The sequence below is a fragment of the Oryzias melastigma genome, linkage group LG21 (assembly GCF_002922805.2).
Source record: "Oryzias melastigma strain HK-1 linkage group LG21, ASM292280v2, whole genome shotgun sequence".
Taxonomy (NCBI): Eukaryota; Metazoa; Chordata; class Actinopteri; order Beloniformes; family Adrianichthyidae; genus Oryzias; species Oryzias melastigma.
Window position 1 is genome coordinate 19,872,070 of NC_050532.1, and position 27,607 is coordinate 19,899,676.

The 27,607-nt window shown below is 39.3% G+C and overlaps 1 protein-coding gene across 2 annotated transcripts in view; it reads right to left on the reverse strand.

The window, feature by feature from the left end:
• LOC112155107 (FERM, ARHGEF and pleckstrin domain-containing protein 1) overlaps positions 1 to 27,607 on the reverse strand; it is a 64,462-nt gene that overhangs the window by 16,726 nt on the left and 20,129 nt on the right. For both annotated transcript variants that reach the window (XM_024286552.2, XM_024286551.2), the window contains exons 3-15: positions 16,806 to 16,910; positions 16,670 to 16,712; positions 14,677 to 14,755; positions 14,272 to 14,369; positions 13,793 to 13,907; positions 11,342 to 11,489; positions 11,168 to 11,263; positions 10,928 to 11,091; positions 10,759 to 10,827; positions 10,608 to 10,683; positions 8,662 to 8,875; positions 3,029 to 3,216; positions 123 to 212 (exon numbers count right to left, since the gene is read on the reverse strand). In XM_024286552.2, the coding sequence (XP_024142320.1) occupies positions 123 to 212; positions 3,029 to 3,216; positions 8,662 to 8,875; positions 10,608 to 10,683; positions 10,759 to 10,827; positions 10,928 to 11,091; positions 11,168 to 11,263; positions 11,342 to 11,489; positions 13,793 to 13,907; positions 14,272 to 14,369; positions 14,677 to 14,755; positions 16,670 to 16,712; positions 16,806 to 16,910 (1,485 nt within the window). The remainder of the gene's footprint in view (positions 1 to 122; positions 213 to 3,028; positions 3,217 to 8,661; positions 8,876 to 10,607; positions 10,684 to 10,758; positions 10,828 to 10,927; positions 11,092 to 11,167; positions 11,264 to 11,341; positions 11,490 to 13,792; positions 13,908 to 14,271; positions 14,370 to 14,676; positions 14,756 to 16,669; positions 16,713 to 16,805; positions 16,911 to 27,607) is intronic.

The window sequence follows — 27,607 nt, forward strand, 5'->3', positions numbered from 1 at the left end:
GGTCCGTCTCTGTTCTGGCAGCCTCTTTGCAATAGAGAAGCTAACTGGAAAAATCGATGTTTTTCCCCAAAGAGGACAAGTGCAGAGCGAAGCTAACAGCATGTTAGACAGGCTGGCCTCACCATGGTCACCACCTCCAGGTCCTTCAGGTAAGTTCGCTCTGTGGTCAGCAGCTCCTTCGCCATGAAGTAGGCTCGGTCTGTCGGAAACCTCTGGAAAAGCCAGACAATAAACAGCAGATGCTGAGAAGAATCTACTCTATAACACGTCACAGCTGTTTCGTTTCTTTCTCTCCACTATGACAGAAAACTTTTCATTTGGCTGTTATCTATTTAAAAAAACTCAATTCAAGCTAATCACACATTTTTTGAAGTTTTGAAGTAAATATCCTAAGTATATAATTGCATTTACATATTTCATAAATTACAAATGTCCCCACTAATGTTGTCATGTTTATTTTAAAGGGGCCATACCATGAAAAAAACATTTTTTTGATCTTTTAAGTGCATTATACTGTTCAATCCTCACTATAAAGAACCCCAAAGCGATATTCTGATCTGTTCATGCATTTCTGAGTAATCCTCTAAAAATAATTCATATTTCATAAATAATTTGTCTTTTTGTGTTCCAAAGATAATATATGATCATACAAATAGATATAGTTTAATGTAAAAAAAAAAACTTGGTATGGCCCCTTTAATTTTTCTGGTTTTAAATTTTCTTTTTATTTATTTTTTTAATTATTAGTACTTTGTTACACTGATGGCGTTGTAAAGTGGTATAGAAATAAATGTTTAATTCATTTAAATTTGTTTGTTTTCTGCTGCACAATAGTGTCTAACCGCTGTTCAGAAGCAAATTTCAAGTATAGAATTGCATTTTATAGATTAAAAATGTCCACACCCATGTTGTCATGTTATATTTAATAGTAAAATTAGAAAAATGATGAATCAAGCTCATAATGATGAAAAAATGTTTGATTTGGCTTTCTTGCCATTTTAATTTAGTAAATTTTTACTCTGTCGGATCAGATCTGTCCTATTTGACACAGGTGGTATTTTATTTTGAAAGGAACATGGTCTGCTCCTAAAATTGTTGTAAACTGTTATAGAAAAATATCACTTTATCGCTATTTTTACTCATTTATATAATTAAGTTATTGTTAATATTTACAGTACATTGTGTAATTGGACACAAAAACATAAATAAAGATTATTTTTCTTAGTGATGAGGTGGGACTTTGTGGTTCAGGCTGGTAAGAAACTTTTCCAAAAGAGTTTTTTTTGATAAAAATGTGCATACATTTATTCTGTATTAATTCAAATTGTTTATTTAGACATCACCTTTTAGGCAATTGTTGAATTGCCACACATTCTTAAGTCTGCAAGTGTCTTTTATTCCTATTTCCGTCACGTTTAAGTCTGGAGAAACTGCTTCAAAAACCTCTAAAACCTTTTCAAAGTTAAATGGCATCAAGGTATTTTCAAAGATGTTCTGATTTATTTAAATGCATATTTTGAATGTTGCAGGTTTGAAGCGATAAAGAAGGATTTCCAGAGCATCGCTGATACTCCACAGTCATTCAGGGACGGCGGGAGGGAAGTCTTCCACCATCTGCTTCATTCTCCTCTCGACATGCCTCTGAAGGCTCAGTTAAAGTGGAATTCTAAAACTCTTGTGGTTTATTTATACCATTTCTGAAAATTATATCTGACAGCTCCTGGGATTTTTTCGAGTCCACAGTGATAGAAATCCTAAAAGCATGTGACTGAAGCTTCAAAGCTTGTTGAATTTTGCTGAAGATTTAATGAAATCAGAGGTTTTTACAGAGTTTACTTCCTCAGGAAACAGACATCCATGAATTAACTGTATTATTACATTCAGGTGTACAAGTAAAAGTTGTAACTAGACATTTTTATTGTTGTGCAACATCATTCTTTGTTGCTTTTCAGAATCACACTAAAAATGTTCTTCACAAAACAAGTTAAAAATATAGAAAACATGTTTTCCTTTGTTTATAAGTAGAACATTTTGTCTTAAAATGGAAGTAAACGGAAGTAAGAAGGAAATAAATGATGAAGATGAACCAATATTATGACAAATAAATGTTATTTTTGACTTTCTTGCATGTTTTATTCTTGTAAATCTTTTGATTCAGGATGATCTTATTTGATATGAGGTGCATTTTATTTTGAAAGAAACTCATATGAGCTGCTATTAAAAGTAAAAAACTTCCATTGTCATAAATAAAAACATTTTTTTGTTTTTATGATGATACAATAGTAATAATATGCAAGCTCTATTTCAAATTAAAAGTTTAATTATCATAAAACACAAATAAAGTTTATTTTAACCATAATCATAGTAAGACTAGAATTTTTCTTAAAAATAACATACAAATATGCTTACATATAAACTTCTTTACTGCTGTTGGTAAATGCATTTGTGCTGTGGGAGTAAAAATAAACGTTCTAGTTTTTTTTTTAAACTATTCACTAATAAAACTTCTGCTTTAAACTATTATGTAATGTAAAAAAGGATGGTTTCAAGATCAGATGACTCAAGATTCATTGTCTTAAAGCAAGTCTTTAATGAAAAGTAACTAGTGAGTTAGTTTTGTCTCATATAAAGTGTTAAAAGATATTTAATAGAGTCAGGAATTGATTAAAATGATTAATTAATTGCATACCTAGAAAATAATTTCTCGTTACAGTATTTGCGGACTAGTTATTATTTGTATATAATTACAGTAAAACTGTACGTTTAGAACATTTATTTTTAATTAATGCTGTCAGTCGTAATTGACAGATTTAATTTAATGTGTTAATTATTTTTGATTAATTGTATGCGTAACGTTCAAAGCTAGAAAGCCAGAAACTAGACACCAATATTAACTGAGATTTTATGTATTTTAGCTCTAAAACGTGCTTTTGATCTATTTAAGAAATAAAAATCAGATTGATATTTTCAGAATAAAGCTCATTTGATGTGCAACACCAGAACAAAAGAAACTTCAAAGTTCACAAACCTTCCTCCGGACCTCCTCTTCATCATCGGTCCGAACACTGCAGGCGTCATTGAGCAGCGGGCTGGTGAGGGGCGACGGCTGACGGCCATTGGGACTGTGACTGCCCAAATCCAGAGACCTCTGACCGTTCACCATCCCATGGGGGTGTCCAGCAGAAGCAGGGAGGGGGGGGCTGTTGGACACCAGGCCTGTCGCACAGCAGCAAGAAGAGAAAGTCAGTCAGTGGGAAAATAAAAAAGACTACATCTAACCCAGAAATCTATATCAACTGTAGTTTCTAGTGGATGTAATTCTAAATTTCAGGTTCTAATCTAGAAATATGTTCTTCAATTGGAGTCTAATGATATTTGGCTTTATAATCTAACACCAAAAAAAGGGTCAAAGTTTATTCATAGTCTACGACCCACATTTGGAAGGGGAGGGGCTACCTAAGCGAAAAATCAGAGATGACTCACACCCCCAGCAGTCATTGCACCACATCAGTCAGAGCACGCTGAGGCACATTCTACAGGACCAACAGGAACGGCCTACTGTCTGTCTGATGCATCCTCACTACAAACTTACTTACTACTTTGTGGCTGAAACTCGTCTCTTCACCGTCTTCTGGTGATTTTGGCGCAAATAAAACCAGGATTACAAGAACAACAACATTTCATCTAAATACTACAGACGGAAAAATGAAAGATTTTGCATCCCCCCCATCAGCACTACTATTACAAAACAAGAAATATTCAATATTAGGATGAGCGCTAAACTCTAGAAAAAGCCACGTTAACTGCTTCAGATTAAGAGAATCTAACTTTATTTCCTTTTAAACTCCACTTTGATTAACATACATGGACAAATTAACACGGAATGTGGGAAAAGCAGCTTAAAAAGGCAGAATTGAAGCAACAACACAGGAAAAACGCACAAAAAAAGAGGATTTCATGCTGAAAACATTACAATATCATATAAAAATAATGTTATGAATTTATTTTAAATACACTGCATTAGATTGTTGTGCGGAAAATGTCACAACGAATGAATTCTAATCAATTTCACTTCGTTTTTACTTCTACAAAAATATGGTACTTTTTTTATTTAATGTCTCAACGATTACAGCAAAACCACAGTGAACAGGAGCGCCACATGGAGAGTACAGTACACACAGAAGAGGAAGTGCAGACATTTATCACTGTCCTGGTTCAGCAAAGGGCTCACCCAAGGACACCGGGGCAATGAGGACAAAACTGATGCTGAGTCACTTCAAACTGGTAATTTACTGTTCAGTCTGCAGGAGTTTCTCTGAAATACATGCAGCAAATTTGGACAAACTTTCCAGCTGCATCAGAGAGGCTTCATGATGCTGCAGTGATCCAGTCACAACTTTAAAAACCAAGAGACTAAGAGAAACAGAAACTAGAAAGAAAGATGTTAAAAACAGAAAAAAATGAATGAAATTAATTGAAATAATGAGATAATGCAGACATAAAATACAACATTAGACAAAGCTAACAAAAAATAAAATACAAATAAAGAAATATAGACAGAAAAAAGAATTATAATGCAGAAATAAAGGCTGAGATGTTAAAAAATAGATGAAGAAATTTAAAAAAGACAGAAATTAAATAGAGATTTGAAAATAATAAAAGCAAAATTACAAAGATAGAGAGATAAGACATTCTCTCTCCCAGTTTGAATTTGTTTTCTGATGTCAGTAAAAATGTCCAGAAGTTATTACGTAAACTTCACACCCACACAGATCCCAAATCCTGTTTTCCCAGAATCCATCATCCACACCCACACATTTTTATCCCTGGGTGGAATAATTAACAGTTATCTGGATCACTGCAGTAAAATGAGCCACAGACTGAAAATCGTGTCCTCAGCCCTCAAAGTGAGGAAAGTTTCTATGCTGTCACAGCAGGAAGGAAAACTGAGAGTAGCTCCCACTCGGAGCTCAGAGTCGATGGAGATGACAGAAAAGTCAGATTAAGATGATTTAACACTAAAACCACAAAGAAACAAAAAGGTAAAGAAAAGGATAAAACAGGTATTCTACAAGTGTTTTGTAAAGACGCCACCGCTGATAAACTGCTTTAAAAATACCAACTATGGACACCTTCAACCACATTTCAATGTCAGTTTTTCCAAAACTGAACAAAATATGTCCCATCCCATTTTAGTACATTTAAAGAAAAAAATCTGACAGTCTTTTGTTATTTAGGGGAATAACAAACATCACAGCATTGCTCCTCAATCACATGCAGAGAGCATGAAGCAGCCCTGAGGTCCACATGTAGTCCAGCTACTGTTTAGGTTCATACTAGAACATGACTATACATAAGTCCCTTTGCCATATTTCCTAAACAAAGTCTTATATAAATGGAGGGTAAGTCAGAAACATTTGCTTCAATTCAGAAAAAAAGAGGCTAAAACAGTAATAAGGCATCTGAGATGGAATAAATGGGATAAATTGCTTTTGCTAAACCATTCATGAACACAAATGTGATGACGTTCAGAACTAAGTTCATTCCTGGTAATATGGAGGGAAAATAGACTCACCCTGATTTAATTCTTGATTTGTAACTCCTATGATACATTTTGTGCAAATTTAAAAAACACACTTTACACACGCACAACTTAAAATTACAACTTGAAACTAACTAAAACTACAAATCTTTAAAAATTACGCACAAATAATTTTTTACGCATACAAAACGGCAATTAGGCACAAATCTGATGTGAGACTTTTTTCGTGTCTCCAAGATTGACACAAGAATGATGTGTTTAAATGCTGCTAGAATGCTGGGTCAGAGCTTTCTTATCAGTCACTTTGAACTTAGATTGTGAATATCCTCTGGTGAAAACTTAAAATGTTCCTACTTTCTTAAACAGATACAATTAATATAAAAAAAGTCTAAATATGTGTTTTTTAACCTTGCAACACTAAAGTTTCTCTATTCTCACCTCTACCTCGGGGCTGCACTGTCCATGCAGCGCCTTCTTCATGGAACTCCTCCATAAGCAGGCGGTGGGAGGCACTTCTCAACACCCAGAGAGCGGACAGAGTAGCCCTACGTCCCGATCCTCTCCCTGGGGGTGGAAAAGGAGCCTGTGCTGTCTGCTCCCGCTGTATAAGCGGAAGGGGTGCCGTTGTGAGGGAACGATGATTAGTCGATTAGGAGTCGATTAGCTCTACGCCCGGCTCTCAAGGGCAAACAGACAGTCAAAGAGTCTGCTCCGCATCTCCACACGCTCCCCTTCTCCACACCCAGAGAGCGAACTCTTCACTATGCATCTCCACACCAGAGAGCGAACTCTTCACTCCGCGTCTCCACACCCGGAGAGCGAACTCTTCACTCCGCATCTCAAAACTCAGAGAGCGGACTTTTCATTCCGCGTCTCCACACCCAGAGAACGGACTCTTCACTCCACATCTCCACACTCAGTGAGTGGACTCTTCACTACGCATCTCCACACCCAGAGAGCGAACTCTCACTCCGCGTCTCCACACCCAGAGAGCGATCTCTCACTCAACGTCTCCACACCCAGAGAGCGAACTCTTCACTACGCGTCTCCACACCCAGAGAGCGAACTCTTCACTCCGCATCTCCACACCCAGAGAGCGAACTCTTCACTCCGCGTCTCTACACCCAGAGAGCGATCTCTCACTCCGCGTCTCCACACCCAGAGAGCGAACTCTTCACTCCGCGTCTCCACACTCAGAGAGCGAACTCTTCACTCCGCATCTCCACACCCAGAGAGCGGACTCTTCACTACGAATGTCCACACCCAGAGAGCGAACTCTTCACTCCGCATCTCCACACCCAGAGAGCGGACTCTTCACTACGAATGTCCACACCCAGAGAGCGAACTCTTCACTCCGCGTCTCCACACCCAGAGAGCGAACTCTTCACTCCGCATCTCCACACCCAGAGAGCGAACTCTTCACTACGCATCTCCACACTCAGAGAGCTGACTTCACTACACATCTCCACACCCAGAGAGCAAACTCTTCACTACAAATGTCCACACCCAGAGAGCGGACTCTTCACTACGCATCTCCACACCCAGAGAGCGAACTCTTCACTACGCATCTCCACACCCAGCGAGCGGACTCTTCAACTCTTGGATGTCGATGAGGATATTAATTATCGGGTATGTCTGTTTAAAAAAATGGAAAAATTTAAAGTTTTACCAGATAATATTCACAATCTAAGTTCAAAATGGCTGATAAGAAAACTCTGATGACCCAGCAATTTAGCAGCATTTAAATGCATCACTTACGCACGAATCTCCGAAACGTGAAGAGTCTCACATCAGATTTGTCAGTTAATGCGGCTTTGTGTTTGTGTGTAACAAGCAATTTGTGCTTCATTTCTTAATATTTGTGTGTAGTTGGTTTTAAGCTGTTGTAATTGAAGTTGTGCATTACAAATAAAGAATTACGCATGCACATATCTAAAGTTACGCACAGGTCAAGAATTATGCACACACAAATCAGGGCGAGTCTATTTTCTCTCCACATGGTAAGGCACGCGTGTGTGGTTTCTTAGGTGGAACAGGACAAGTCTGGAAAACTAAGGTTTATTTTGAAAATCTGACCAAATATTTCCTTGGAATGAAAAATCTCCTCACTTTTCAAAAGTGCTTTGGCAGCAGCCAGAAAAACGACTGCTGCCGGTCACAGACCCAATTCTTTTTTCACGCATCCTAACAGCTAAAAATCTGCCCAACGTCGTCATCGCTGAAGCCATGGCTACCATCTTCATCTGCCTCTTCATCCAGCTGCAGACTTCCGAGGGATAACTTGTTTCTCGGGATTGGGGAGTTCCGTTCCACTGGGTTACTGAAGGTCACTGGGCTGCCGCTGGCGCCGCCCTTGTTCTCCACCTCCGACTCGCTGGACTCTGAGCCGCTGGTGTTCGAGCCCTCGTTCATCTGAACCGCCCCCACATGGCTGACTCCATCCTGCCCCGATCCTTTCTGACCCAAACCGGCTCGGGACCGGCCCGGCGTCGAGAGGCCATTGGCTCTCATGCGGCGCTCAAGCGCTGCCATGCGCTCGGCGCGAGACACAACGGGACGCGATAAATTCGGCGAAGGCGCATCCTGCAAGCCGGCATGGCGCTGTGCTTTTAGAAGTTTGTGCGAGCGGGCTGTTTGTCCTAACATGGGCGAGGCCCGTCCATCATTAAAGAAGGGGGGAGTGTAGCCGTTCTGCTCAGAGTGAGACGCCGTTTTACTCGGCGGATTGGTGAAGACGCTCCTCATGCTCATCATATTCGGTACTGGGGAGGGACTGCTGCTCTGCCACTCTCTGGTGAGGCTAACGGGTTCCCTTGTGGTGTTTAGAGCCTGACTTGGGTCAATTTTCTTGCGTGAGCGCTTAGGGGTCTGGTTTAGCTCGTGGCTCATGTTGAGGGCCTCCCTAGACGAGGACGGGGACTCCCTGCACTGCATTTTACCCAAAAACTGCTCCAGTTCAGACCCAAAGCCAGGACTGCAGCGGAGCATGGCCTGCTCCTTACTACCGTGTTTCGTTCTACTCGCCTGGTTCCTGCCTGTGTTATAGTCATTATCTACACCCATGGAGTCAAAGAATGGGGGGTTGGAGATGCTGTCTCTCACAGCCCGAGATGTTGGACCTGTGTTTAGATGTTCCAGATGGGTCCGCCTCGTTGAGCCCCTCGTCTCCTCTGTCCTGGATATGGAGTCCGTCCTGTCGTCGTGGCCGTTTCTCTGATGGGCGGGGCTGACTCTGGCTGTGCGTAAAGCTGCTGGGTCCTCTGCGCTCACCAGCACGGACTCCTTCCAGTGCCGCCGTGGAGGAGAGCTGAGTCTGTCGCTGGAAACACCGCTCTGAGGGCAAAGGCAGGATGGAAACGTTGAGAATCAACGGATAGAGCAGAAGGAAGCACAGCCAAAAACACAAAGCAAAAATCATCTTTTGATCTATTTTAAAAGTGTTCAAGTGGTCTTTTAGTTATGATTATGCTGTTTTTAGCAAAGATTAAAAAAAAATCTGCATGATTTTCTAGTACATCATTTTTGAGTTGTGAGTGTTGGCGTAGAACAACCCCGCCCCCCTTTTCCTCCCTGTTGCTGAGAGTTCAGAGCAGGGACCTTGTGACCCGCCCAGTGTATTTTCTACGTTACAAACAAGCTCTTCTTTAAACAGGAATTTTAAAAAGGCCACTAACAGGAATGTTTGTTAACAACCAGCGTTCCTCTCCATTTTTTTTCAGGTTCTCAATATTTGGTAAACATCTCAGATGGCTCATTTCCTTTAGATGCATCAGAGAGCTTATTTGGACTCTGAGGGAGACCAAATGAGTGAACCCTGGTTCAGCTGAAAATGGTCTGAGGTCATGCCTCCCACTGTAGTGCACGTTCAAGTGCACACTTCTGATGAAAAGTCTATTTAACCCATTAACGCCTGAGGCATCGCCGGTGATGCTTAAACACAACATTTTTAACATACTGTAACTTTTCAACCAGTAATACGATCAATGTAATTTCAGTAGATTCTGAAGGAGAATCTACAAGAATTACGCTGATCGTGTTAACAATTAAAAATTACAGTAAATCAAAGAACATAAACCCTGGAGCTCCGGTTTTAAAGGGTGCTTAAATGCGAGTTTCGGGCTTCCCCATTCACACAAGTTTCTACAGATGTTTTTTGGGCTCTATGTACAGAACGTACTTTCTACTGAGTGCACGTTGCAGCTTAAACCAGGTCAAACTTTGACCAATCAGGGACACCAAGTCTTTCATGTATAGTAATGGAGCTGTGAATGAAAAAGCCTGGAGTAAGATTCACAAAATTTGCCCCACTTTGACACCACCAACGCAAACCCAACTAAAGTGGAAAGCTTTTTGGAATTCTTTCCCCTTTTGAAGTGGTTCTACTGAACTCACTAGTGCATTGTAGCCACAGTTCGTTTTGTTTGGACAAGTGTGGAAGTTCATGTAAACCAAAGACCAACTGAAGCAGTTTACTACAGTGTGATTTTAATGGACGATCCAACAAATTAATTTTTTTTTTTTTTTAAAAAGACATTTATCTAGTTTTTTAGGATGCCCACACTCATATCCTCCTTCCCTACATCCATGAACCTCCTCCTTAGTTTTCTTCTAGGGTCCTTTTCCTGGAAGCTCCAGCCTTTAACTAACATATTCACTGTTCTTCTTCTAAATATATCCAAACTATCTCAATCTGCTTGGCTTAATTCATCTCCAAAACATCTAACATGAGTTGTTCCTCTGATGATTCATTCCTGATCCTATCCATCCTTCTCCATCCCAAAAAGAACCTCAACATCTTCAGCTCTGCTAGACAGTATGATATTAACAATGCAAGACTTCAAACCAAATTACATAAAATTGTGACATTCTTTGGGAATTCTACATCAAATGTGCATTTAATTTACTACAATAAAAGCAAAATTTTTCCTCGTCTGCGCATTCCAGTGCATGATCTGATTTTATCAAAGGCTACAGCTGCTGTGGAGCTGCATGTAATTCCGAACACTTCTGGGTATTTTACCCAAACCCCTTTCAGAAAAGCAAATAGAGAGCAGAGCAGACTCACTTCTGTTGGCACTTGATGGTGTTGCGGTGAAGGCAATGGTGACAGGCGACTGTTGTGTTGGACCCGACTGTGCTTCCTGTCAGACAGGAAGTGAAAGGTCAGAGCTGCCCGGCGCTCGCTCTGAAAACAAACACGTCTGCGGAGAGCTCACCTTTCAAACGGAATCTTCTTAAACTCAGACTCTTTCACATAATCAATCACCTGCTTCTGTGTGCGACCGCTGCAGGGTTGAGCACAAAAGAGGCAATAATGAGCTACTCTGAAAGCAGACTGGGAGAGTTAGTGCACTCCAAAACAACATTATCGCACGGGAGCCCAACCTGAATCTAAAGTAGGAGCCCCGTGTGAAGAGAACGGGCTTCGGTTTGGGTTTGGGCTCCTCAAAGAGTCGGAAAAAGGCGTGATATTCCACACAGATCTTCCAGAAGACCTTACAGCAGTCCCTGCTGGCCATCAAAAACTCCAGTGTGTCCTGATATGAACTCTATGAGGGGGGGTACAATGAAGCACATATTACAACAGGGAAGGATTTTCAGCTGCAAGAATCAGAAGTCACTCACATTTAAATCTGGCTTCAGTTTGATGAGGAAACGTTTTCGTTTGAAACTCAGTTTCCGGATTTTAGACCAGTTGAAGGCATTGATCCGTGTGTGTCGCTGAGGTGTGGATAGACGTCGTTAAGCTTTGCAAAGTTAACACGAGCATCCCACTAGTCCGTTTGCAGCGTGACTAACCTGGAAGACCAGGACACCCGTGTGGGCCACAGCCAGACTCAACTTGGTGCGCTCTCGATCCTTGGCAGGGTGGAGCCGAATGCCGTACATCTCCAGCTTACGAGCCACTTCTAACAGCTGATAATCTGATTCTGCTGGTGTTTGACCTCTGCAACAACAAATACACAATTATATTAAATAAAAACCCATTTATTATTCAATTTTGATTAATCAGACACACCGCTCATGTGGATTAATGTTTCCAAAAAGAGAGTGGATCAAACGATTCCTAATCAGAAATTGAAGGTTTTGCAGTTTAATGCACTTTTCACACCCTTCACCAATTAAAAACTACTTTTTATGTTATCAAGCAGCTCATTTCTGAGGTCAAAGATGGATCCCGGTGTTAAACTGGGAGCAGCAGGAGGAGAGGGTGGAGGGGTAGCAAACTAACTTTCCTAATTCTCATCAGCGGTTAAGCTTTCCCGCTTCCTGCGTGTGGTGCCTAACGAGAGATTTAACTCATCGTGGCACTGCAGCAGTCAAGTCTTTTGATGTTACAACAGCTGCCCGCTGAGAGTCCATGACACGCTGTAATGCAGAGGTTAGACAAGTGCTGCCAAAGCTGTGGCTCCAATAACTCACGGACTAATTAGGAGAAGTATGATGGATGATGGGAGGCTATCTGGAGGGTTTCCAACTCCAAAACAACATTAAAAAAAGATTTAAGGGAAAGTAGGGAGCAAAAACAGCAAGTTCAATAATTACCAGGCAGGACAAACTGCCAGTCTGCATTTTGAGAAACGCTAATCCAGCAGCATTATTTGATTAGTATAAATGAGATTGGAAATTTCACTTTTTGGACCAGATTGAGAAAAAGATTCTCTATTGTGTACTATGGACATTTTGCGTATACTGCACAGATAAAAATTGGTCATATGTGAATATATGATGAAAAAGTGAGAAAAGTTGTGGGTTTGTGAAATGCTCACAGATGTACCACAAATTTCACCGCGTTAAAACCATGACAGAAATACAAATAAAACACGCAAAAAACACGTAAAGCAACGTAAAAGCCAAATCTGGCCCCAAATTTTTGTGTCAATTACATCACTTTATTGTGATATGTCCTCAGCATATGCGATATAAAAGTTACACATCGGTGGTACATAAGTGAAATGTCTGTTAAATATACATGGAAAGCCACAAATTTGCGTGTACATTTTGCAAAAATCACACACAGGTGCATATATATGCACAAACTGCTTAATTCTCAACTGACTAAAAATTTTGAACAGCTTAAAACCTAATTCACGTAAAGAATGTCGGCCGAAACCCTCAACTGATGTGTGCGCACGCAAGAAACACTTATGAATTACGTATATCACGAAAGATTGAAATAATATACGCGGGTTGGTAAAATCGAGTGAAGCTTAATAGATCAATAATAGATCCAAAAAAGTAAAGATTGATCTAACGGCTAATGCTAAAGTCCGCTAGCTTAATGCAATGTATAATGGGATTTCCCATAGGACAGCCAATGCTAACGCTCTGTCAATCTAAACATACATTGTTGACATAATAAACATCTTTATAATCTCACAGGCATGAATTTTCCAAACTCTTAAGGAAATATTTTTTAAAGTAACCCTTTGTGGGCTTAAGCAGGGGTCCTCAGACTACGGCTCACGGCCCTCCATTTTTTTTTTCCTTAATCTGACGGATTGAGACCCACATTGACTCTTTATTTCACCCTTCTGCAGTCTGAACTATGACGGGAGAGGATAGACTATTAGTTTAATTTTTAAATGTTTTAGTATTATTTTTTCAGTGAAGATTACAGAAATTAATTATTTAAACTTTGGTTATGTGTGGCTTTCTGGAGAGACATAAATGTTTACATTTAGGCTGTGATTATTACACTTTTTCTGTTAGGCTACAAGAAAATGTTTGGGGACCCCTAGTCTAAAGCGCTGCTTTTCTGCACATACTTTTGCTCATACTTTCTTCTTCTTCTGGAGTAAGGTGTAATGCTATAGTGCAATCCCCACCTAGTGGCCAAACTGAAACGCTCTCCAGGAGAGGCAGAACAATTGTTGGAGCTTCTCTGTTTGAGAATCCATGTTACAATGTATAGTATTAACAATCCCCTCATCATTTCACAAATACATTTTACAGTATGTGAACTGTATCAGATTAATATGAATATCTTCAAAACTTATATACATATTATTTATGTATTTCTAAACAAATGTGTGTAAATGTGTAAACCCTGTAAACTCAAAATTGAATTGAATCTAATTGAATTGAGAGGATCAAAAGAATCAGGAAAAAAAAAACTGGAATTGAATCAATCCAGGCTCTGATGAATCAAATTGATTCTGGAAATGACTCAGTCCAACACAAAATGTACATAGTGGCTGTGTGATACAGCCGTCAAGAGAAAGCATCTGGGGCCGAACCAGAACTCACATGTGTTTGGAGTGAAAGTCCATGATCTTGTCGATCAGAGGCATCTGATCGGGAATGTAGTTGTTGTTGAGGAGGTGTGACCGGCATTGACTCTCCTCGAAGTCTCCGATCTCAGCTTAAGGGTGATCAGAAAGGACAAAAAGATTAATTCCAAACATAAGGAAACAACTATCATTAACTCCTGGTTGATCATTACTAATCAATAAAAATGTAGAAATTATAGGTATTTAAAAAAGCACACATTTTCCTGAAACTGCACAACAATGTATGGTTGTGGTGGAAGAAGATTATGTACGGGGCGCCGACTGAAAGGTTTCCATAGCAACGCCACGCTAATCAATTCGCAACGGTGCACAGTGTGTTGTATGACAATGTTTAATGATAAGCTCTGTGCGGGGAAAGAAAGCAGTCATGCATTTTTAAAAAGGAGTTATCGGTTCTGTGGAAGCTCCATGAGGAAGCGGCTGAGCGAGCCTCACACTGGATGATGTGGGAGACCATCAGCGCCGCGCTGCTCTCGTTGCAGGTCAGACGGCCACAGCAGAGATCCTGCTTGATCTGCAGGGCGAAGAGGTACCTGACCACAAAGTAGAACAACACAAGCTTTTAATAAAATGTGGTTTCTTTGTAACTCATATATTCCCATGTAAAAAGTTCTGTGTTTGTGGCCAAAAATAGCTTATTTAATACTTAATATAATATATTTTGTAGTGTTTTAAATTTGTGATTGAGATTTTGTTTGACGTCTTTTCTACTTAATATAAAGCTATTATTAGCTACAAAATTCTCCAGAGAGAAAGCAGGTAATCTGATAAATCTGCTCCACAACTGCTTTAAGATGCACACAAATCAATGTAAATTCAACAATCTAGAGATCATCTCACCTCGTCAGCTCCTCCAGCAGCTGGGCGTGGTCAGGAGGAAAAAACTTCACGCTGAACTTTAGGATTGTATGTTTCGGTCCTGTGTGGGAACATCAGAGGCATCCGGTTTATACAGATAGCTCATTCTGAGGGTATCTAAGGTAAACACTCATTTGTTGTTACATTAAATTGCATTGGGACTTTTTACAGGAGAGCTAAAACATCTAAATTATTAACGGTCATACATGAACTTAAAAGGTACAATAAAAGATGTAATAAAAAGTGTGTAAAAATGAAATAAAATGTTTCAATTCAATGACTAGCACACTACTTTCCTGTTCTATAGATTATGTATTAACCAGAAACTTCATTTGTAGCCTGAAGGCAAGTTTTCTAGAGAAATACATTTCTAGTCTGTCTTTTAAGGATTGGAGGCAATGATCCAGCTCAGATATAGAATCAGGATTCACCTTTAACTAATTTTTTATTTAAAGACCCAGTCTGATAATTTTTGGGTCTATTTTAAAAAGTGTTCCTAGTTTTTTATTATGATTATGCCGGTTTTAGTAGGGGTGTAGGAAAATAGCGATTTGGCGATATATCGCAATATTTCATTCAACAATATTTCTTTCGATTTAAAATGCTGACAAGACAATATTTATTTAATTATTTATGAGGGTTCTTCAGCATCTGACTCTTGTTTTCCACCTAAACCCCTGACCGCTAGTTGCCAGCACACTGAGTTTCTCTGAGCACCTCAGCACCGCACATAGGAACCACAAGATCTCGCAATATGTATCGTGTCATGCATCGTGTATCACAATATGTATCGTATCATGTGTCGTGTATCGCAATATGTATCATACCATATGTCGCATATCGCAATACATATCATGAGTCTGGTATCACAATATGTACCGTATAATGCGTCGTGTATCGCAATATGTGTCATATCATGGGTTGCATATCGCAATACATATCATATCAAGAGTCCTATATCAAGATATGTATCGTATCATGAGTCCTATCATGATATGTATTGTATCATGAGTCCTGTATCACAATATGTATCGTATCATGAGTCGTGTATCGCAGTATGCATTGTATCATGGATCGTGTATTGCATTATGAATCGTATTATAGGTTGCATATGACAATATGTATTGAACTATAAGTTGTATATCTACATATGAATCATATCATGGATTGTGTATCGCAATATGTGTCGTATCATGTGTCATGTATGGCAATATGTGTCATATTATGGGTCGCATATCGCAATACATATCATATCAAGAGTTCTGTATCACAATGTGTATTGAACTATAAGTTGTATATCTAAATAGGAATCGTATCTCGGATTGTGTGTCGCAATATGTATCATATCATGGGTCACATATCACAATACATATCATATTTTGAGTCCTATATCACGATATGTATCGTATCATGAGTTATGGATCGCAGTACGCATTGCATCATGGATCGTGTTTCGCAATATGAATCGTATCATGGGTCCCATATCACAATACATATCATATTTTGAGTCCTGTATCACGATATGCATCGTATCATATTGTATCGCAATATGTATCATATCATGAGTCCTGTATCACAGTATGTAAATATGTAGTTTTCTAGGACATAGTTTATGCAGAGCAGTAGTTCATTAGAAATTCCCCTCTGAGTTGTGGGCGGGTCTGTTGGTGCATAGCAACACCCGCCCCCCTTCCCCTCCTTGTTACTCCAAGCTTGGACCAGGGAGCCTTAAGCCCCGCCTAGCACGTGTTTGAAGTCACAAATAGCTCTTTTTTCAAACAGCATTTTATTTGTCTGCTCCTAATTCACAACAATTTAAGTAAAGAAATACTCAGAAATGTAATTTTGAGCTTAATTTTCTTTATACATGTTTTCCATCGTCAGAAAATGTCCATGGGAACATGTTAAAAACACAATTTTCCTTGGTGTGGATCATTGAAGTGTCTTTGCACTTTGCCAAAAAAGATGCACTTACGTCTGAGCTGCTTGTAGATTGGTTTGATGTGGTCTAACCAAACCTATCAAGAGCAAAGAAAAGAAAAAGCGTTAGGTTGCAGGTCCCACAGTTAGGAATGTCTAAAAGAGGATTCATGTTACTCAAAATTACACACTATCATCTTTTGATGGTTTTGATACTCCAAGCCGAAGTAGTCCCCCTCCACGAGGTTCATGTGGGAGCACACCAGGTCAAACAGGACCTTGCCTGAAGCTTTTTGCTGTGAAAAGAAGGGGAAAAAAAGAAAAGAAAACCCATTAAAGCTCAGTGCAATTGTGAACCGTTCCAAATCGGTCCCGGCATTCCACTGAAATGCCTCTCTGGTATTTTCTATGCTTATCTACAACCAAAAAAAGTACAGGAAAACCCAATGTGCTTTGACACAAAGGGCAGTCAGGCGCAAAACAGCCCAGCTTTGTAGACCTGTCAAACCCCATGCAGGAAAATGAGGCCCAAATAAATGATCGCATTCTCTGAAATTCCACTGCCAGTCTTCCAGCCGGGAGTTCAAAGCCACTAACAGGCTCCCGTTTCTGCTGCTGTAGCTGGAGGGGGCTGGACCTCGTTTTTGATCTGCAGGCTGGAAGGCATGAAGTGTCAGGAAGGGGGAAAGTCTCAGCCTGACCACCTCTGTCCTCACTCAGCACACAGAACCACTTTCAGCAATGACTTCACTGCCCACCTATGTGACAAACGACAAGAAAATGCTTGGAAACTGTGAACACTTTCAGGATAAGGTCAGATTAATGTTGGGGATTTCCTAAGATAGACAGAACTCCATCAGGCACAGAAAAAAAAAAAAAAACCCTGCCTGACTGCTTCCTCGTGACTGCTGCGCTCCACTGCACAGCGACTGTTTGCAGTCGGTGCTCCCGTCAGCTCAGCTGTGTCTGCTTCACGGAAGCAGCTTGTCCTTCGCTTTCTGCAAAAGGACACCCTGCTTGTAACAGCTCCTTGGGTTTACCCGCCATTAAATTGATTGGGCGTTTCACGGGATGAGACGGGTTCCCATCAGTCCTGAAGGAAAACACCGGCTTATAGAACAGGATTTCACACAACCCCCCAAGCGAATGCTAAATCGTCCCGAAACAAGCCACTCCACCCTGCCGGAGTAGCTTTTTGCCTCCCTTTAAGTTGCTTTGCTTCACTGCAGAGGGGATCCCACAGCTGGGGATCCGCTCTTTCCATGTGGTTACAGAGCTGGTGATGGAAACCACAAGAAGGCTGGAGTGAGAAGAAACCTTCACAAACACAATTCGCTTCTGTAATGAGTCTCAAACCAGCAACCAAATGTGCATTTCTACACCAAATTCACGTTTTCTCAACGAGACCGAGGGTATGCATCAACTCCATCAGACAAACAGCAAAGCCTGGGAAGATGATCACAAGCCAGACAGAGATGAGTGATGCACGGCTGAATGAAGCAGGCCGGCGCTTGATTAAATGCAGCTTTGGCACAGTGGTGACACAACAAGCAAAGCGTCAGCACAGAGGCAGTAAAGAGAACCGACTGTCACCGTCCAGGACCTCAAAAGTCAGCTGACAGTAAAGCCTTCATTCTGGAGTCAGATGATTAAACACATGCACAAATTCACTGCAGTGAAACTGGCATAGAGGGAAGAAGGTGCTCTCCACATGTTTTATCTTCACTGGTGTCCGTGCCACACAGAAAATCCTGTCCTCCTTTGTCATGGTAGGGATCACACATCATTGTACGGGTAGGGTCTTCTGAACCCAATAAGAGAGCTAACAATGGCTAAAAGGACATCAAAGTAAAAAAAAAAAGAAAAAAAAAAAAATTTCTCCCAAAAAAATATGTTTTTTTCTGGTTACTCTTTGGTGAGCACCAGTTGAAGCAAGAACATTTTTCTTTTTAGAAAAAAAAAGTAATCAAGTGGTAAAACTTAATATTTGCCAGTGTTTTTGAGAACAAGAAATATGTTTGGAAAAAAAAACTATTAAAAGCTAACTTCAAAGTAAAAAAAAAAAGTTTAAAAATTTTTGTTTTTTTTTTTTCATTTTTTTTTTTGTTTTTTGTTTTCTTTCTGGTCACTATTTGGTGCACATCAGGTAGTAACAGGTGCTTATGGGATAGTATCCCACCAGGTACTATCTGATGTGGACCAGATAATAACCAGAAAAAAAAATGTATAACTTTTTTTTTTATTTACATGTTTTATTTTACTTTGATGTCGATTTACACTCTCAGCATAATATACTGTAAAATAAAATCTAAAAAAATCAAGAAAATTATTCACAACAGTTTCACATTATGACAATTGCTTTCCAGATTCTCCAAAAATGAAAGAAGAACAAACGTTTGGGGTTTTATTTTTCTGCACAATAAAACATCAGGATCATCTTACAACAGAGGATGGAATATTATTTAGCTTTAAACGCATGATTTATGCTTTTACTATTGCAGGATTTACTTGTGGGTGATCATTTAAACTCTTTAGCACATAAACTGGCATCAACAGTTTTCATCACATAGCTGTGAGCGTTTCAAAATAAAAGCTATTTTCATTTAATTTTGTTCATATGTGGACATAGAAAAACTAAATCTCGTTATTATAATTTATTGTTGTCAATGCAGTTTTAATTTATTTATTAGTCTAAATTTAATTATGAGAAATTATTGTTGTAATGTATAAATTAACCACGCATCCATCGGTGGGAAATATGATTAGACCTGGGCAAAAATAAAAAATAAACAACATCAAATAACCCATTCATCAAAATCAATTAATTTTTGTTTAAACAGTAATTTATTCACATATTTTCAGGCAAAACAGTTCTTACTGTTATTTCAATGCACCAATTTTTGTTCAATTTTATTCTCTCCTGTTAAAATTACTTTGTAAACTTTTTTTTACGTAATTAAACTAATTTTATATAGAATTTTTCTAATTTTTGATCAAATTCCATTGAATAGTAACATTATGAATGAAAATGAAATGGATTCAGTGTTTTGGCGGTGATATCCAGCCCTATAATTTATTAATCAATGGAATGCATGCTAAAATAGACTGAAACAAAGGGAACCTGTCACAGAGCTGTGGAGAATCTCAGCTGCTCATGTGGTGCAGCCTCTGCAGAAAGGTTACATTCTCTAGGAACGTGGTGCTCCCCAGCTGACATTTCTATCATCCTCTGCGAGGCCAAGAAAATGTCACAATTTTTACGAGCGCCTTCTGACGCGGCTGCAGCTCGTTTTCATGGGGCCGGCTCATTCCAGAGTGAGGTGACATATCCTGAATCAGCAGTCCTGGGTCAGGTGTGCAGGAAAAGCCTGTCTGCCCCGGTTAGGCTTGAACACGGGCTCGTCTACGTCTACGAGCATCGGGGTCGCCACGGTGACCTCCACATGCAGACAAGAGGAAGCTAAGTAAAGATGACAGCTATGTCTGTGAATATGTCTGCTGGGGTTTTAGCTTTATGATCGACTAATAACCCCCTGAACCCCACCTATTGTGCATGGGGTCCTAAAAAGACAAAATCTGAGTAAATCTTTGTAAAGGTCAGCTGTAAATTAGTTGCCACTATTGCTCCCCTGCAGGAGTTGTTGGTACGCCCCACTTCATCTACAACAAGCAGTACCAGGCAGCCCTCCCTTTACTGTTGGGCAGTGGGGGGTTGGGGGTGAGTGCCATGTATGGCTAACAGACTGCCAGGGCCCTCAGGCTCCAGATAAAAACAAAGGGAATGATATCTGGCTGAATGAGGGGCTGACACTGACATTTAGAGAGAAGTCACCACAGAAGAAGCTTCTCCCGGCTTCATTTTGGGGTTTGGTGGCACCCACTGCTTCACTTGCACACTGAAGGATAATGGAGCCATCGCCTCCCGGCATGGGGTGTTCACATTTGATTTGGTCAAACGGGATTGTGCTTTTACCAAAGAAGAAAAAAAAGACAACAAGGGAGAAAAATCTTACTTAGGAATTTTGTGAAAGAAAAACTCCTTTTTTTCAAAATGGCGGCTTTTCTGTTAAGTCTTATCTCCATAGTAACTATTTTATGCTTAGGTTGTCGGGATATGACGAACGGGTCTATGCAATTTGTAGAAGAATCAGCCAAACTACACTTTTGGATTTTCTTGGCAACTGAGGTTTTTTGTTAACTACGCCCACATTCCTGATATTTTCATATCATATTTCATATCGTTTTGTTCAGCTTGATAAATAGCCTATACTTATATAGTGTTTTCTATCCTCATTCAAGGGCCCAAAGCGCTTCACAGTCAGAGACCCATTCACCCACACATTCACACTGGTGGTGGCTCTGCTGCCGAACACTGGCTGCAACCTTCCACAAGGGGCGAATCAGGGTTAAGTGTCTTGACCAAGGACACTTTGACACATGGGTGGGCAAGGCGGGAGTCGAACCCGCAATCTTCCGATCAGGAGTTGACGACCCTACCGCTGCACCAAAGATCCACATTTTAAAATTGTTCAATATTGTGGTAAAATGCGTCCATGCCACTTTTGAAATCCCTTTAATCTACAAACTTTAAAACAAACATTTTATTCCTCAAGTAGCTTCCCATTGATGTCTAAGGAATTAGGAAGTGGAAGATCAAAATCCTTTTATGAATCTTAAATAACTCATAATACATATTTATATGAAATGTATACGATTTCACGTTAAAGTAAAGAAGCAGAAATAAACGCGAAGTGTTTGTTTCACTCGGACATTTGTGAAGAAAGTGTCGAGGGTCAATTGGACCCTAAAAAAAATTGTAAGTTATGTCACACCAAGATTAAATATGTAGGGAACACAACAATGTGTGGCTAGCTAAACACTTTTTGTTTCAGGTGGGTTATAGAGTGTTTCATTAAAGCTGGTCTAATAAAAAACGTAACATTATCTTATTTAAGTTTTGTTAAGTTCAGGGAGAACTTTTCCCTTTTGATGCTGTAAAATGTTTTTGAATCTCAAATTAAATATTTTTCATGTCAGAATTTTTATGTTCTCAAAACAAGCTAAACAAGTAAAAATAATTTTAACTTTACTTCAAGTACCTGGTAGTGAAGAGAAACATTTCTAAAAAAAAATGCAGATCTGGGATGCATTGGTGCATTGCATTTCATAATCGAATCATTGCCTCCTGAACTGTAATCGAATCAAAAGGTGCCTCAAGATTCCCAACTCTGTTCATGGGCGCAGTAAGGAAGAAGAAAAATATGGTTGAGAAACCCCTTCAGCTTTAGAATATTCCTGAGTACACGGAGCCTCTTCTGAAACTTTCCTAATCCAGATGCTCATCATAACGCTGCAGTTTCAAACACATGCCAAAGCTGCAGCAGCAGCTGCCTCAGCCCAACCCCTGCGTAAAGCGTGTTTGCTCGTGGCGTGCACGCACTCCAGTGCACGGTCAGGGAAACGTAGGACAGTGGGGTCAGCGGCAGCTAAAGCTAATTGAGATTCAGGTCATGTGCTGCAGAGGTTTCCGGGATGAATCGGCAGCAGCGGGAAGATGACAGAGACGAAAGGACGGAGAGTAAAGCCACAGGTAATCCTCTGGACTTAAATACAGATGTGTGGCGTGTTCACAGCCAAGGGCGCACACACCGAGACTCTGTGTTCCTTACGGATAAAAGAAAAGGGTCAGGTGAGGGGAGGATTTCAGCACAAACTGCTCCTGCTTTCCACACTTATAGCATCTAAATTCCTTAAACTAAAAAAAATAATACAAAAGAAATAAAAGGAAAAGAAAAGTGTTGATTATGCAGCCACAGCTGTCAGAGGCATTCTGTCACAGAAGGGCAGCCTAAAGGCTTGAGAGGACAACCATGAAAATACTGTCCCCTGGTTACGGAGCCTTCACATTCTCCTCCTCCTCGCTGTTTCTGAGCTTGCCCGGCCTCCCAGGAGCTGTGGCTGCAGGAAACATTGATTTTGAATAAAGAATAATTAAGTGTCCTGTTGTGCTGCTGAATATGTAAAGGCGCCGAGCTGTGTTCATTTGTGCAAAGGCCTCCCACTGATAGTCAGGGAACCATAAATCAGAGGACGGATCCAACAGTTGTGGGTGTAAATCTTTGGAGGAGAAGCTAAAGGAGAAACAGGGATGAAACCAAGATGTATCTGCAGAGATTTACCCAAATGCATCAAGCATGCTGGACAAATAAAGGAAACTGCAGTGACGCAACACTAATTCCACCACGCCAAGCGCCATTGAAATAACCAAAGTAGGTGGGAGGGTGAGGCAGCAGGAATTACAAAAAAAGGTTTCCTTCTTTCTCCAGGGCTGGCATTTTTTTTACCTCAATTCTGGATTATCATGTTTTATTCTGCTACATTTTCAAAAACTATTTCTAGTCACTCAAGCTGAAAAAAACGGGAATTAAAGATCAGCGGGAATCAAATGTCCTAAAAAATTGTCACCACTTTATGAAAAATGTATATTTCTATGGCAAAAAACAAGGCAAATATCAAATTCAAAAATATTACATCTTACTAGGTCTATGTAACAAATTATGAATCTTTTTTAATTGATATAAATCATAATAAGACATTTTAGGATATATCCTAAAGACAGCCAATTTTGTTTAAAAAAAAAAAAGCAAAACAAAAAAAATATTTTATCATCATTATTTTAATTTTATTTTGTTTTAGAATTGTTCTAGTCTATTTGATGTAAAAAAAGGCTTAATTTAGGGCATTTTACTAGAGGTGTGTATTGACCAGAGTCTGGCGATACGATATGTATCACGATATGCACCTCATGATACGATATGTATTGCGGTTCATCCCAAGACTACACCAAAAAAGTTTCTATATATATATATTTTTTTTTAAGAATATGACTTAGAAAAAAACTCTTCCTGAATATTAATATACCTTTCATTGAAAAAAACAAGGTCCAATGTATTTTATTTAATGATCACAACATTAAGCACTGCAAATATTTATCAGACACAAATTCCTTTTACCCAAGCAATGAAGAAAAATTTATTCTTAAAAGGCAACAGTCAACATTGTCTGATTTCCACAACAAAACATAAAATGAAAGTATGATTGAGCAAATAAAGTGCTGTTTATTTCCAACATCACATTTTTATATGATGCTGGCAGCAACAGACTTTCAATGCCCAGTAACAACTACAAGTAGTAGAAAAAAGATTAAAGACAAATATAATTGGTACAATTATTACAGTAAACAACAACCCTAAACAGATGATCTGTATAGAGATCCACTGTGTGTCACTTCACCAGCTTTATTGTTCTGTATTGGTTGAAGGTTATCAACCACTGAGATAAAACGAGTTCTCAATCAATAGGTTAATTGGGAAACTAACGAAGTGGAAAAGTGAGAAACGAGGTCAGGCTGGGAGTCCCCCCCCAAAAAATAAAATAAAATTTAAAAAAAGTCTGAGAAGCACTTCTTTTACACCGACACTTATTTTATAACATCAGATACTAAAATCACCTGCAGCAGCCATTTACTAAATAACATACATTTTTAGCATTTTTATTATATTTATTTAGGATATTTTGTTTTTACTTTTATGCTTACAGTATTTATAACTGTTCACGCTCATGTCTGTATTTACATGTTCGTTTTTGCAGATTTGCAGTTTTAGTGGACGGCGCCATCCTTGATCCAAATCTGCATTTATTGAGTTAGACCTGCTGCAGCCAGACAAAACCAGACTTATATATCCTGGTAGTTGCAGATATTTAAAAAAAATGTGGAAGCCACTCAAACTTTAAGACATTTACTAAATATTTACTCCAAAATGTGTGTTTAACTAAATGTTATTATCGAAAAATGCAGCTAAATGAAAAGATTGTGATAATAACGGTCAACTAAAGGCTTCTACTTTACTTAAAAGAAAAACACAACAGATAAAAACATTGTGGATTGTTTTATTTTGTAATTATCAGCTCAAAAACGTCTCTGTGTTTCCATTATTTCATTTCCTCAATAAAAACGAGAGAAAAAAAGTATAATCCTTCCAAAACTTCAGTACTTTAGGGTTTTTTTTACAAAATTATTAAGCAAGTTCTTCTAAAACTGAAGGGTGAATAAACAAAATGTCGTCTGATTAACTTGCTTGGGAAATAGAATCAATTTCGAGCTTACAAGATCAATCTTGCCTTTTGGGGCTGATGCAAGAATCAACGAAGATGCTTGTTTTCCTTTTCATATACTATTACATATCATATGCACATCGCTGCATCGCTTCATCTGGTTTGTAACTGACATCTCTGAAAGACCAAATCGCCTAAAAAAACCTAAGAGAAGAACATAAATCAAATCATTTTGGAGATAATCCCAGCAGGATCACCACCTATTGATTTAGCTATCACAGTTTTGGTACAAACCCGGCAGACGAGCCGCGTCTGCTCCACCAAAACAATAATATCAATAATGGGATGCGGCACAGATGACACAAATTCTAGTTTTCAACGTTGTGATTCTCAGAGCATTAACATCCTTTAAAACCTGGCAGCAGAGACACTGATCTGCATAATCGCTGCCACTTTTACTTTTATGCATCGCTTTGGTCGGAGAGATCAAGAGAAAGCAGGAGAAACATCAAGGATCTAGCGCACAATGTCATTAAAACATTGTACCTTTAAGCTCTGTTAAGAACACAGTTAATCTGCAGCTGTTGGCGCATCTAAATTAATTCCAAACTCATTAATAGTTTAAAGTCATCCCATTGCAAAGGCAGCAACAGCCGAAAGCTGGGGAATTTTAAAGAGGAAGAAGCTGAAATGAGGCGTTTGCTGTACTAAGGTTCTGATATATTTCTCATACTATTAAATTACTTTATGTAAATGGTTGTACGGTGGTCCCCGACATGCTAAAAACATCTTAAAAAATGATTTTCATCAAAGTGGATCGTTATTATTGTGTGAGCTTTAATATGTTTTGCATTGAGTGATTTGTTGATGTGATTTGCACTTCAGGGCCACCGCATCTTTGGGTTTGTGGATACATTTTTTTTAAACCTAGATAGGCTTAATCTCTGACGGTCACTTTAGAGCTAACCCTGCACCTGCAGCTTTGCATTTGCCAAACACACCTGATCCAGGATAATCAGCAGCAGGTAGGAATCTGAAAACCAGCAGGACGCTGACCCTAAAGGTTTGGAGTTGGACATCCTGGAGCTAGAAGACTGCTGATTTTTCCGTGCATTTTCTGCTGATTAACCCTAAATCAATCATGATGCAGACTTAATACAGCTGCTGACACTGAACACTTGTGGTAAAGAGACAAAAGCCTCACAGCAACTAACAACATCAGGGAGCCAGCTGCCCCCCGCGGTGTACCATCCTCATCCCTGATCAAAGTGACCGGAGAGCCTTCAGGAAGGAAGGCCAAACCATGGGAGGTTTTCCAGGAGCAGGCGGGTTCTTCTTCTTTTTGCTGCTTCTGCGCAGGTGCGTGCTCCTTCCTTGGACCATAATCTCCCACAGTAATAAATAATGACAGCTGCACATGCTGCTTTACCAGTGACGCCAATCAATGGGCCTTCTTGAGATTAGCCTTAAACTACTTAGGCCTTAGTGCAGCAAATCCAGAGGCCCTCTGTCCTCTGATGTAGTCGTGACTGTTGCGCCGTAAAAACTCACTGCTGGTGGTGCTGGAGGAATTATATGGAGATTTATTATAGTCGGGGAATATTTTTAAATGATTTCACAGCAAAAACATGGCTGAATCGGCTTTTTTGAGTGAGCCAAAAGAACAGAAAGACAACATCACAGCAATCCTGCGAATTTTATAAGAATTTCCCCCAAAAGTACCGTATTTTCCAGACTATAAGTCACAGTTTTTTTTTCATAGTTTAGCCAGGGGTGCGACTTATACTCAGAAGCGACTTATTTGTGTGTGTGTGTGCTTTTTTTAAGAGATCAAAAGGGTCAAATATTTGTTTTTTTCTGTCTTTTAGCGATTTCTAACAACCACTAGAGAGCACTGCATCTGAGTTTAAATATTTGCTACTGACAGCAGCAGAAGAAAACAAACATTGAAGAGAATCTGATTGTTTTCCTCTTAAATTTTGATATTTTTTATACAGATCTTGTATTTCTTTTTTGGTTTTTTTAACTTGACAGATTTGTTCTGAAACGTTACCCTTTTCTCCTAAAACTGTGACTCATACTCCAGAGCGACTTATATATGGTTTCATCTTCTTGATTAGACATTTTTTGCTCTTGCAACTTATACTCCGGAAAATACGGTAAGATTTTGTATAAAGTATTTGAAGTATCTTCATGGGTTCTCAGAATCAGAAAGGAGCATGTCTTTGTGCAGTGGTCCCAACCCCCGGTCCGTAGGTCACTTGGGTCACTATATACATGCTAATTTAGATTATCTCAGTTTAGTTTATTTTCTGATCCTGAAGGAAGTTTTACTATGGAAAACTGCCGGATTCTGTTCACAACATCTGTCTTGGTCACGTGACTTAAAGCGGCTACCTGATTTCTAAGTTATTAGCCCAAAACTAAGAAAAAAACAAACAATAAAACATATTTGGAAAGTTTATTCGAAGAGAAAAGAGCCAGTGAGGAAACCAAATAGTAACCTTCAACTTTAAAGAACAATAAAGATGCTGTTTACGCACAAAATCTTTCTCGACATATGAAATTATTGAGATGGTTGTAGCAGAAGCCGCTCTAGCTAATACACTGCGACAGACTCTTGACTGTTTCACACACCCAGATAATAAATTTGCCGACATAGTGGATTCACGTTTATATTTCATGTAGAAATTATCATTTTTTTGATGGTTACGTTATTTCATATTGCTTTATTTATCCATCACACCTTAAAAGTCGCATGTAGCTGAAGCTAGCTTCCAGTTGTTAGCCTCCATTTTGACACAAAAGGGAAAATCTTAATCACAAAGTTCAAACCAGCTGCATATTGTCTTTATGGATTTTTTTTTTTTTTTATCAG